Raw genomic sequence first — 13,269 nt, forward strand, 5'->3', positions numbered from 1 at the left:
TATATACCCTCGGGGGCTCCAGTCCATTTCAGTATCGCCCCAGGAAAATCCTCGAAAATAATACCAAGTGTAACCTAAGACTTTGAATCACTTCGCCCTGTCCTAAGACTCGTGCTTGGGGGGCTGTGAACTGTCAACGCCTTCGCAAAAGACCTGGTGCCCTTCAGAAGGTCCCAAGACTCGTGGTTGGGGGACTGTGAACCGTCATAATATTCCTAAAGGCTTAGAAGCCCTCCAGAAAGGCTCTAAGACCTCCAGAAAGGCTCCAAGACCTCTAGAAGGGCTCAGGCGCCCTCCAGAAGGGCTCCTGAGACTCTGGCGCGCTCGCCTTAAGACGCCGCCCTTCTAAGCTTCTAGAAACCTCTAGAAACCGCATAAAATAGACAAATACCCCTGTTGCTTGGGAACCAAGCAACCGAAACTCAAGCCCATAGCAGGCTATAAATATAACTCTTGAGATCATTCTCAAGACATCCAATAAACAGTCTAATTCTAAATTCTCTTATTGTACTTTTTGCAAGTACAACTTCATATGAAATATCTTTCAGTACTCTATCACATACAATCTTCAAATCAATAAAAACCAAAAAAATATGTCTTTTTATCCATCATATGCCACAATAAGTAAAACGCTTCCATGTTGTAAAAGAAAAAAAAGTAAAACGCTTTCGTGTTGACCTCCAAGATATAAAATCAAATTGATTATCATTATCTTGAGTCTTTTTTTCTTAAGTTTTGTCAAGCACTTTTTTTCATAATTTCATGGCATGACTCATAAATTTAATTTTCCTATAATTTGTACAATTTTGTATATCTCGAGTGTTCTTATAAATCGGAATGAAAGTGTTTCTTTTCTACTCATCCGACGTTTTTTCGACCTCTTAATCTCGTTAAAACTTTGTGAGCCATCCAATGTCTATGTCTAAGAGTTTACCATACCTCAATAGGTATGTTGTCCGACTCAATTGGGTTGTGATTATTCATCCTTTTAGTGCTTCTTTTATCTCTTGGTATTGAATTTAAAGATAAAGGGTATATCTCTAGACTCGATTATAAGAAGAAAAAAAAACGGTATAACTTGTAAAATGTCGAATTCTATATTGCAGCCATAACTTTCAATCATTCTCACAGTCACAAGTACAATACAATTCCTTTTGTGACAGATTAAGATAGTTTAGTTCATGGATACATATGAAATTCCCAAGAAAAAATGGTATAACTAAGGTGTTTTTATGGTAACATGAATAACAGCATAATGTTAAAATTCAATTCTTGTAGAATTACTTAAATCTTTGGCATGATCACAGTAGCATTTAAGCAGCCACTTTACCGGACTCTCTTTCAACGGCTATTTTGAGGATGCTGTCTTCTTCCAAGACCATTTGAATAGGCATGAAACCCATTCCATCTGCCATTGCAAGCATCATTTGCTTAGTTTCTTTCTTGAATTCTTCGAGATCAACTGTGCCATTCAAGTTGTGATCGAACTGTATGAACAAAGACTCGTAAACACGAGCAAGCTCATTTGGGTCTCAATCCACATCAATACCAAAGTGTGTTTCAAAAACCCTCAAGCTCTTGAGCTCCTTCAACATCTCATCATAGGAGAGAAGACCGTCGTTGTTTGTGTCGAGGCAAGCGAACCGATTTCCTACCGAGCTATTAAATGCTTCTTCATCTTCAAGGAAGTGGACAATTGTGGCACCATCCAAAATTTCTACACTCATCTTTCTCTTCTACTTGATGTCAAAAATGGAAGGTAGTTTGTATTGACAAATAGAGTTTTGTGTTTGCAAATGGTTGTGATTTGATGAGAAGAGTTGGATCCTTCCATGTATATATAGACATTAGCAATTGCTTCGAGAAGAATATATTCTTTACCTACTAACTTGGCATAGAAACCATGTGCTTTTTGTGTCCCTTGCATCTATTAACTTATTTTATACTCCAACCGTTTAAATTGGATGCTTTCCCCAACTGTTGGCTCCTGATGGTTGGAATTGTTCCTTGTCGGTAATCCACGGATATACCAAAGATATGATGATACGAATACATTATTTATAACACTTGCTTTCTATTTATGCCGTAAACTTAACTCAGTTGGTAGGTACATTGCATAATATATGCATGAGCTGTATTTTTAACTCCAAATGCTTCACTTATTCAACTCAAAAAGGTGAATTTCTACTCAGTAGACTACTTGACAAAAAAAGAAACACTTGGGGTGTGTTTGGATTGAGGGTTTGAGAGGAGAAGGGAGGAGAGACTTTACTTTTTATTTTTAAATTACAGACACTATGAAATGTTTTATAAAAAGTTGACATATTAACCTGATAAACAATCATATAATACTTCAATCAAACTTCATTTATTTTAAAAAAACATGTTATATAGTTCGTAATTTAAAAACGGAAAGTAAACCCTCCCCTCCCCTCCCAAACCCTCAATCCAAACACATTACATTCTATCTCATATTGGCAAAAAATTAGTCTCTTAACTTCAAGGTATTTAGTTTAAATTCACTATAGGACTATTGCAAATGATAATTAGCGCCACTTTAATTAATGATTGTTTTCATCCTCAAGTTACTTTTAAAATATATTATTTGCCTAATAATGAAACTCCACGTCGTGAAGTCAGCGTTGGAAGACTAATTCCCTCGTTTTAGTGTATGGATGCATGTCAATTGTCAAACGAGTAAAGTGGGTAGGAAATAATTTATTGGACGGGTGGTTTGTTGAATGTCTTAAACAAAGGGTACCCATTGATTATTTTAATATTATTCAAAGAACTAAAATTATTATGCTTTACAAAGGATCTTCTTGGTTTATTCTTCTTCTTTTTCTTTTCTTGTCGAAACATTTTGCCCCGTGATTAGTAGTAAATTACGATAATATAAAACATGCTTTTGATCCCTCAAAAAAAATAAAAAAATAAAACATGCTTTTGAATGGAACCAAAACATTCGATTAAGCAGTGTCAGCGATCACACAACAACATAATGTTAAGTATATGTTGTACAAAGAACATATGACTTGCACCATCCACAGAGTGGTTTCTACCATTTGATCAATAAATTTCACTGTTTAACTAAATTAAATATGATGAGATTTAATGATATGCTGATGGAAAATAAGTTTGTGCGTGGTACAATACTAATTTGCTTATGCACAACAGACAAAGCCACCGCACATATCTATCTACCAGATTATCTAGATCTTTCTTAATAGTTTCTCATATAATTTTTCTAAACATTCATTTACCTCTAGTGATTTGACTATCTTTCCTTACTATAAAATATGAAGGTTTTCTTTCTACATGCCCAAACCGCCATAGCTGAGTTTTCACCATATTTCTTACGAGTCTTACCACACTTTTAACACAACATTCACATCTTTGCTACACCTATTTTATTCTTGTGTTGGTTCTTCACCATCCACCACTCTGTTGCATACTACATCTTTGGTCATATTGTTGTACAATAAAAAATTTCCTTTATCTTGAAAGGTACTCTTGTATTTCATAAAACACATGCGACCCTTGTCCATTTAAGACACCCATCTTGAAGTTGATTGTTTGCATATTCTAGTTCTCCACATTTTTAGACTATGGATCAAACATATATAAATTATGTAACTTCAGGTATGATCTCAAACTTTTACCTCTGCGTTAGAAATGTAATATTCCTTTTATGTGAAAGTCATATGCTTCTAAGGCTTGTTTCCAAGTCTCTGACTTCCAATTAATTCCTCATCCAACTCTCAAGTCATGGCTATATCATCTTTAATAACATGCAACTTGGTGTCGACCATTGGATGTGATTTGTAGGTGTTTACCAGTGTTTTCGGCAAACTACGGTCTAGTTCTAATTATTACAAGCGAGACCGAACTAGAAATCTCAGGACATGTTGTGCAAAGGTTTTGATCAAAAACGTTTTGAAAAAGGCCACAAAATGCACTCAGGTTACTTAGAGAGCAGGACGAGTTTTAGAGTAAAAAAGGCATTGTCTCTCGACAGGTTTGAGATTGCAAGTAAAAGCAAAGTAAAATTAAAGAAAAGGGTAAAAGCTTAAACGCATAAACTTAAAGGAAATGTAAAATGCATTACATTAAAAGTAAAATGGTCTACAAATCAGCTTACATACATTCTGTATAACTCGTTTCCCTATGCGCCGATAGTTTAAGTGTTGTAGAATTTCTACAAATGATTTGCGTCCCATTTTTCGACTAAGAAACTCTTATTTATACATAAGGAAAATAACTGGAAAAAGACTAATCCCATGATCAACACTTCCTCCATCTTGGACAACCGCTTGTCCCCACGTTTCCACTAAGGAAACTGCCTTTGAGCATGAAATCGAATCTTTCCCGCCTTGATTGCTTGACTTCGACGCAATTATGCTTTCATACTTACTCTGCTGAACTCTTGACCATGTGCGCTAGACTTGCTATCTTGTCGAGATTCTCAAGTTAAAATGAGAAAGCCTTCGATTCCTGGAAAGTTAAAAGTCAACTAAATGTGGACCACATTAAATGAGCCTGTCGAAATTACAAGCTAACAAACTGCCCCCCAAAAATGCTATTTTCGACGAAACTTGTCAAGAAAGGAGAAGATTGGAATTTTTGAAGATATCCCACACCTTCCAGACCATTATTCCATACTGGAGAGCAAATGCTACTTCGTGTCTTAGTGGGTTCCTTTTTTTTTTTTTTAGTCGTGCGTTAATGCCTTGATGAACCGTTATCCGAAAACCCTCTTTGTGGTGTTAGTGAGGTACTGTTTTTCAAGGAGACATGGGATTTAACCCCTTTAAAGGAAATGTCCCTCTTGTTTGGAGAAACTGCTCTATGGTTAGCTTTCCACTATAAAACTTTTGGGTCCTGCTTCCCAAAGTGTCTCTCCACTTCTGCTTTATGAACTCTGCATTAGCGTCTTATAAAGTTTTATCTTTCTCATCCCTTAAAGATGGAAACGCTTCCAAACGATCTCCTCATGGTTATCACCAAAAAGGTTGCTTCTTTTGGAACTCAAGACCTTTTGAATTTTGGTGCCACATCGAAGCTCCACCATCAGCTTGCTAACAAAAAGGCGGCGTTCAGGGCGTTGAACAGAGATTGTTTGTGGTACATCGTCGATCCCACTTCGTCCCCTGCTAAATGTCGGTTCGTGCGCAGGATATCTAGTAGTGGACATCCCTTTTGTAGTGTGGTGATAGCTGCTTTCATGCTTCATCAAATTCGTCCTAATTTGGAAAGAATCAGACAGGTTCTGTCGAAAGCGATGAAACACGGTTCTGATGGGGCTACCTACTTCAACCTCATGCTGGAGGGCCTGGCTAAAGATAGTCTCCCCGACGTGAAGCAAATATTTATCTTCTTCATCCTTCATACACATAATTTGGTGCAAATCTCTCGTCTTTCTTTCTCAATCCTTAACAAGCATATACACATATATAATTCCTCCCTTCTTGATACTTAAGGATTGGTATAACCTTCACAAACTTTATTTCTTGGCCTCACTCACCGCTTTATTGGTCTCTTTCTTAGCTTCCTTATATGTTTTCCCAACTTTTAACATGTTTACACCCAAACTTTAAAACATTATTTTCATTCTAAATTTATTCTGCACCCATTCATTCCATCACCACCAAAAAAATTTACCCGACCCTACGTGCATAACATCTTTGATTCTCGCAACGTCTCTTATGCTACTTTATTAATCACTCGTGTCATCTTGTTTCATATATCATTTACTCATTTTGAATCTCTGAAACATCCTTCTAAAACCTCGTGTGGGAAGATCATTTATTTTTCACTATTCAAATACCACTTGGTATTTCCTAAAAAAAAAAAAAAAACACTTGGTATATAATATATAACTTTCTTTTTGGTGAATCAAATTTTGGTTTTCATGTGAACTTTGTTTTGATATGTTGGGTGATAGTACTAAATGCTTGTTGGAAATTGTCAAATTCTTCATAACTTTTTTTTGACAATGCACATTTGAAATCCATAACAAAGATGTAAAAGCTCAGATTATGATAGTCTATTACATGAATACATTCGGAATCCATAACAAAACATGTTTTAAGGAGTTTCAAAGGTATCAATATAACAATACAAACAAAATTGGAATAGCACTTAAGCTGCCACTTTATTGTACTCTCTTTCAACAGCTATTTGGAGGATGCTGTCTTCTTCCAAGACCATTTGAATTGGCATGAAACCCATCCCATCTGCCATTGCAAGCATCATCTGCTTTGTTTCTTTCTTGAATTCTTCCAAATCAATTGTGCCATTCAAGTTGTGATCGAACTGTATGAACAAAGATTCATAAACACGAGCAAGCTCGTTTGGGTCTGAATCCACATCAATACCAAAGTGTGTTTCAAAAACCCTCAAGCTCCGGAGCTCCTTCAACATCTCATCATAAGAGAGCAGACCATCGCTGTTTGTGTCGAGGCGAGCGAACCGATTTCCAACTGAGCTATTAAATGCTTCTTCATCTTCAAGGAAGTGGACAATTGTGGCACCATCCAAAATTTCTACACTCATCTTTCTCTTCTACTTGATGTCAAAAATGGAAGGTAGTTTGTATTGACAATTAGAGTTTTGTGTTTGCAAATGGTTGTGATTTGATGAGAAGAGTTGGATCCTTCCATGTATATATAGACATTAGCAATTGCTTCCAGAAGAATATATTCTTTAACTACTAACATGGTATAGAAACCATGTGCTTTTTGTGTCCCTTTGCATCTATTAGTTTATTTTTTAGTCCAACCGTTTAAATTGGATGCTTTCCTCAACTGTTGGCTCCTGATGGTTGGAATTGTTCCTTGTCGGTAATCCACGGATATACTAAAGATATGATGATATGAATACATTATTTATAAAGTTCTATTTGTGTCGTAAACTTAACAGACATTACATAATATATGCATGAGTCATATTTCAAACTCCGAATACTTCACTTATTCATCTTTAAAAAGTAAATTTCTAGTTATTAGATTAACTGACAAAAAAAAAAAAAACAACACTCCCGTTCTATCACATATTGGCAAAAGATTAAATCTCGTAAACAGCCACGGATCCAGGTTAAGTAAATTGGGGCAACTGCCCCTACTAATGTTCCGATTATATTTGTTAAGTTTTTGCTATTTTAATGATTGTCCCCTCTTAAATTAATAGATTGGCCCCATTAAATGAAAAATTATACCATAGAAAAAGAGTTTCGCACATGAATTTTTGTAAAATCAAATGTGTAAATGCATTTGAAATGAAATTTTGAATAACTTCTACAATACTTTTTAAATATAAAGACAAGTAAAGAACAATTTTAATTTGTAAATGTTAACGAGTCTTTAATTTTTCTAATATATAATATGATAATGTTTATAATCTAAAGTATTTTGCTCAATGATAATGATGTTATTATTCTTATCCCTTTTGCATTGGTAAAAATTTTCTATAAATATTTATCATATAAAATCTTGACCCCACAAGTCAACATTTTTAAATCCGTCACTGCTCGTAACCTCAAGATATTTAGTTAAAACTCACGGGAGGATTATTGTAAAATGATAATTAGCGTCACTTTAATTAATAAAATATTTTCTTCCTCGATTTTCTATTAAAATATATATTATTTGCAAAACAATGAAACTCCACGTCGGGAAGTCAGCGTTCGAGGACTAATTCCCTCGTTTTAGTGTATGTTAATTGTCAAACGAGTAAAGTAGGTTGGAAATAATTTATTGGACGTGGTGGTTTGTTGAATGTCTTAAACAAAGGGTACCCATTGATTATTTTAATATTATTCAAAGAACTAAAATTATTATTATGCTTTACAAAGGATCTTCTTGGTTTATTCTTCTTCTTTTTCTTTTCTTGTCGAAACATTTTACCCCGTGATTAGCAGTAAATTACGTAATATAAAACATGCTTTTAGCAGAAACCAAACAAAAGAAACCAAACAATGATAACATTCAAATCATTGTAAAAAATATAAATAATAGTAACAACATTCAAATCTTATTCTACCAGGTAGCGTGAGCGATAAAATAACAACATAATGTTAAGTATATGATGCATAAATAACATATGACTTGCATTTTTTTTTGACAAAACATATGACTTGCATAAATCTTACTATTAAAGTAAATAAATATGATGAGATTTAATGATCTAATGGTGAAAAACAGGTTTGAGCATGGTATAATATTATGTTGCTTCTGCACATCAGACAAAGCCACACATACCTATCTACTAGTCTCTAGATATTTCTTAATAGTTTCTCATATAATTTTTCTAAACATTCATTTACCTTTGGTGATTTGACTATCCTTCTTTACTACAAAATCTGAAGGTTTTCTTTCTACATAACTAAACCAAAGAGCCGAGTTTTCTCCATATTTTCCATGATAGTCTTACAACACTTTTAACACAACATTCTCATCTATGCTACACCTATTTTATTCATGTGTGGGTTCTTCACCATCCAACAATCCGTTGCATACTACATCTTCGGCCTTATTGCTGTATAATAAAAAATTCCTTTATCTGGAAAGTTACTTTTGTATTTCATAAAACACATCAGACCTTCATCCATTTCAGACCCATCTTGAAGCCGATTGTTTACATATTCTACTTCTCTATCATTTTGGACTATGGATTGAACATATAAAAATTGTGTAACTTGTCGTATGATACAGTCTCAAACTTTTACCTATGCGTTTGAAATGTTATATCTTTTGCTAAAATCACATTCCATATACTATGTATAATTTCTACTCATGCGAAAGTCATATGCTTCTAAGGCTTGTTTTCAAGTCTCTAACTTCCAATTTAATTCTCACCCGACTCTCAAAGTATGACTATATCATCTTTAAAAACATGCATCTTGGTGCTGGTCCTTGGATGTGGAAATAATCATTCCATCTATCTCCTTAACATTTTTTACGTGAACCAAACCTTTATTTTTTCATCCTTCATACACTTCACTTGGTGCAAATCTCTCGTCTTTCTTTCCCTCCCTTCAACAAGCATATATATTAGAAGTAATATTTTTGTGTATATATAAATAGTATATATTATATGAGTATTTAAAATACGTATTTAGTTGTCTTAAAATCTAACTTATTTTATCATTACTTGTGGGTGTTTATGTCATTTTTCAAATTATACTTCTTTCATCTTTCTTTCCTTTCACTTTCAATTTTACTCATATCAAATAACTAAAAAATCATCTAACTTTCGATTCCATTTATTCCGGTTACATTCTTTCCTTTCACTTTCAGAATTTACCTCTACTGTTGTACATGAAGGATACTCAATTTAAATAGACTTTGTATGGATAATACTTCAGTGACATAATGTCACGGTGACATTAAATCTGACCCACACAAATGTTTATGTTGTGTGGCTCAGATGTGTTGTATGAGTGACATTAAATCTGAGCCACACAAAGGTGTGTGTTGTGTGGCCCAGATTTAATGTCACGGTGACATTATGTCACCAAAGTGCCACCCGACTTTGTATATCTATGGATTACTAAAAAAGGAACAATTCAAATCCAACAATCAAGGGCAAGTGGTTGAGGGAAGCATCCAATTGAGTCGGTTTGACCAAAGAATAAAAGAAAAACACACACCTAATACACTATTTAAACAAAGGATCCACAAACAACACATGGTTTCTTTGCGATGTTAGTTATTAAAGAATTGGTATAACCTTCACAAACTCCCGTTTTTGATCTCGTTCACCGTCTTCTTGGTCTCTTTCTTAACTTATATGTTTTTCCAACTTTTAACATGTTTACACATAAACTAAACTTTAAAATATTTTATTTTTATTCTAACTTTATTCTGCAGCCATTCATTCCACCACCAAAATTCTTTATCCATAAGTCCATAACCTCTTTGATTTTCGCAACATCACTTTTGCAATTAATCACTCGTGCTATCTTGTCTCATATATCATTTACTCTACACTTTGAATCTCTAAACGACCCTTCTAAAACCTTGTGTTGGAAGATCATTTACTTTTAACTATTCAAATACCACTTGGTATAAAATGTATAACTTTGTTTTTGGTGAATCAAATTTTGGTTTTCACGTGAACTTTGCTTTGATGCTTTAGATGTTGGGTGATAGTACTTATTATTTGGGTCTTGTTAACCAGTGCCCCCGGGGCACTAGTTAAGGAAACAGAAAAGAAAATATTTGCATTGAAAACATCATTATTTACGCTTTTTAAACTTTGATTACACAAGTTCCAAGATACTTATACTATATTTAGTTTCCTTAACTAGTGCCCCGGGGGCACTAGTTAACATTTTCCTTATTATTTAGATCATCCACTGTTGAGTTGTGTTAACCTTTGTACGGTAAGATGTAGTCAATGTCTATTTTAATCATCGTGTCCGTTTGTTGTTTGGTCTAACGACCTCCCTTACAGTGAATAAAAAGGACTATTACTTTTCCCACCCTATGCCATACTCACGCGCCCTGCAAAAATTCCCAAAATTCCCCTTGAATTATAAAATCCGAAAATATATGAAATGCAATTCAGATTATATAATCCGAACTGCTTCGATATATATAAGGAAAATCACCCCTCCCATTTTACAGTTTTATAGTTTCAACTTTTCACTTTCTCTCTCTCCCTTATCCCAAAATCCGAACCACACAAATTTGTCCAAACTTGGAGTTTTTTTTGCACAAAATCACCGCATTTGAAGCTTTAATAAACATCAAAGTGAAAGTTAGTACTGGTTCCTTATGCATTCAAGTTAATTAGGTCAATTTTTTTCCTACACAATGAAGCTGTTCAGATTTTATAATCCGAACTGTATTGTTGCAGTTCTGATTATATAATCTGAATTGTACTATTATGCATGTTACATGTATGGATCATGTTGATCGTAGAAGGGGTGATAGCTTAACAATGCACACTTCCGTTATGAGAGAGCGTCGACAGAAGGCGGAGGTGGAGGGTCTAGTTCCCAGGCGTAGGGGTGGCAGGGCACGCCGTGCTGATGATGACGACGAGCTTGAGCCTGAGCCTCAGGTGGAGGATCAGATGGACATGGACATGGAGCATCAGGTGGAAGATGATGCTGAGGAGGATGTGGGTGATGTTGAGGCTGAGGAGGATGTGGATGATTTCCAGCAGCGGCGGCGGCGGTAGAGGAAACGTGTGCCGGAGTCAAAGCCTGAGCCTCTTGATGACTATCCCGGTGGCCCACATGATACGACCCCTGCTAACGAGGTACCAGCTTCATGTGGCCAGAAAGGCGGCTGAGGGTGAGGTACCTATTAATGTGATACTTTAATGATTATAAAATGTTGTTAATCTTTGTGAAACTGGTGTTAATGTTTTAATTTTAATTTTTTGCAGTGGCGAGGCAATTTAAAATGCGTAAAAAACGAGAAGATTGATGCAATACATGATGACGAGAATAAGAGGATAATTCCTGCGCGGTGGTGGCGTGATGGACTGAGTGTCACCCGTCTTACTTGGCTTCAGGATATCAGCTACAACCATATTGACCACGACCTATGTTCTGCATTTGCGGAGAGGTGGCACAAGGAGAGTTCGAGCTTCCATCTTCCGTTTGGGGAGATGACAGTGAAACTTGATGATGTGGTCTATTTGATGCATCTCCCCATTGATGGTATGCTTTTGTCCCACAAGAGTATTTCAAGGAACGATGCGGTGGAGATGATGATTCGGTATTTGGGTTCTAGTCCGGGAGATGCTATTGAGGAGGTGAATGACATCAGAGGTGCACATGCACGGTTTTGGTACTTGAGGAAGATTTTCAAGCAACGTCTTTTGCAGCAGATGAATGCTGATAATGAGGGTGATATCGAGGAGGAGGTGCAAAAGTTGCGGGGGCAGGCTATCTGCATATATTTGTTGTACTTGGTGGGGATCACTCTCTTCACTGACAAGAGCTCCCACTATGTGGATGTTGTCTATCTGAGGTACTTCAGAGACCTGGAGGTGGTTGCTGTTTATTCATGAGGAGCTGCTGCACTATCACTCTTCAGAGACCGGATTGGTTTTACACATTCCAGATTATATAATCCGGAAACCTCCTTTTTCACCCCAAATGTTGACTTTTTACGGGGTGTTTGACATATTTCAGATTATATAATCTAAAATGTGTAAAACTAGTTCAGATTATATACTCCGAACCCAATCAATGCACTTTAGGATAATGATCCTTCATGGTGCTACAAGCTCCAAAAGGCTCGAAAAGTTTCAGATTATATAATTCAAAAGTAGTTCGGATTATATAATCCGGACGAGGGGTATTTTTGATAAAAAAAAAGGGCGCGCTAAAAACAAGCAAGGTGGGAAAAGTAATACGCACTAAAAAATTGTCAAATTCTACATAGCTTTTATTTTGACAATACACATTTGAAATCCATATAACAAAGATGTAAAAGCTCAGATTATGATGGTTTATTTCATGAGAGAGTTACTTTTCCCACCCTATAGGTTTCTCGCGCTCCCTGCGTTTTTCCAAAAATACCCTTGTGCAGTCCGGATTTTAAAATCCGGATTCATGTTTACTATTTCAGATTTTATAATCCGGACAATTCTTATGTATAATCAGTCATCAGACTCTCTCACATTTCAGCAGTTTTGAGTTATGCTTTTAAAAACAACAAAAAAACTAAGTAAAAAATGCTAAAAACCTGTCAAATAAAATCATAAAAATATAAAAATACCACTAAAAAATTCTAAAAATCAAATAAAACTAGTGCAAATTTTTTCGGATTTTTCAGAGAATATGAAATATTAAAAAAAATGAAAAATGGGTCTAAACGATGGAATTTTGGATTTTGAGGGGCGGAGTCACGCAAGAAGTCCCTTCTAGGGGAGTCACGGTCCATGAATTTTTTCTGATTTTCTGGGGAAGTTTCGGAGCAATCCAATCAAGTAGCCTGAAAACCCGATTTTTGACTAAGAACATGTAACAATGACCCAAAACAGAATGATAAGATTTAGGAAGATTAATATTATCCCTAAAAATGGCTATACATGTTACAAATATGTTTATCCTTCCTTCAAAAAAAAAAATGTTACAAATATGTTTAGGATTTGTCACTACAAGAATTTTGCCTTTTACTGGCGGAATTAAACCCTCACTAATGCAAAAATTCCCTCAGTAATGCACTTTGCTGGCGGATTGGTGTCCCTCAGTAATACTGGCGTCAGAAATGTTACTGGCGGATTTTTCCCTCAGTAATGAGGATG

The 13,269-nt window shown here is 35.4% G+C and overlaps 1 protein-coding gene and 1 pseudogene across 1 annotated transcript; both read right to left on the reverse strand.

Annotated features, from left to right (window-relative positions):
• Positions 1-1,074: 1,074 nt before the first annotated feature.
• Positions 1,075-1,988, reverse strand: LOC146905100 (uncharacterized; annotated as a pseudogene).
• Positions 1,989-5,954: 3,966 nt separating this feature from the next.
• LOC146905101 (uncharacterized) lies at positions 5,955-6,758 on the reverse strand. The gene has a single exon (XM_085730387.1). It carries the CDS (start codon positions 6,553-6,555, stop codon positions 6,142-6,144), a length of 414 nt encoding a protein of 137 aa, XP_085586513.1. The 5' UTR covers positions 6,556-6,758; the 3' UTR covers positions 5,955-6,141.
• Between the last annotated feature and the right edge of the window lie 6,511 nt (positions 6,759-13,269).

The sequence above is a fragment of the Medicago sativa genome, chromosome 7, assembly GCF_051527215.1.
Source record: "Medicago sativa cultivar Bolivia chromosome 7, Bolivia_mono, whole genome shotgun sequence".
Lineage (NCBI taxonomy): Eukaryota > Viridiplantae > Streptophyta > Magnoliopsida > Fabales > Fabaceae > Medicago > Medicago sativa.

Coding starts and splice junctions, on each gene's coding strand:
- LOC146905101 (XM_085730387.1), bottom strand. CDS start 6,555: ATGAGTGTAGAAATTTTGGATGGTGCCACAATTGTCCACTTCCTTGAA.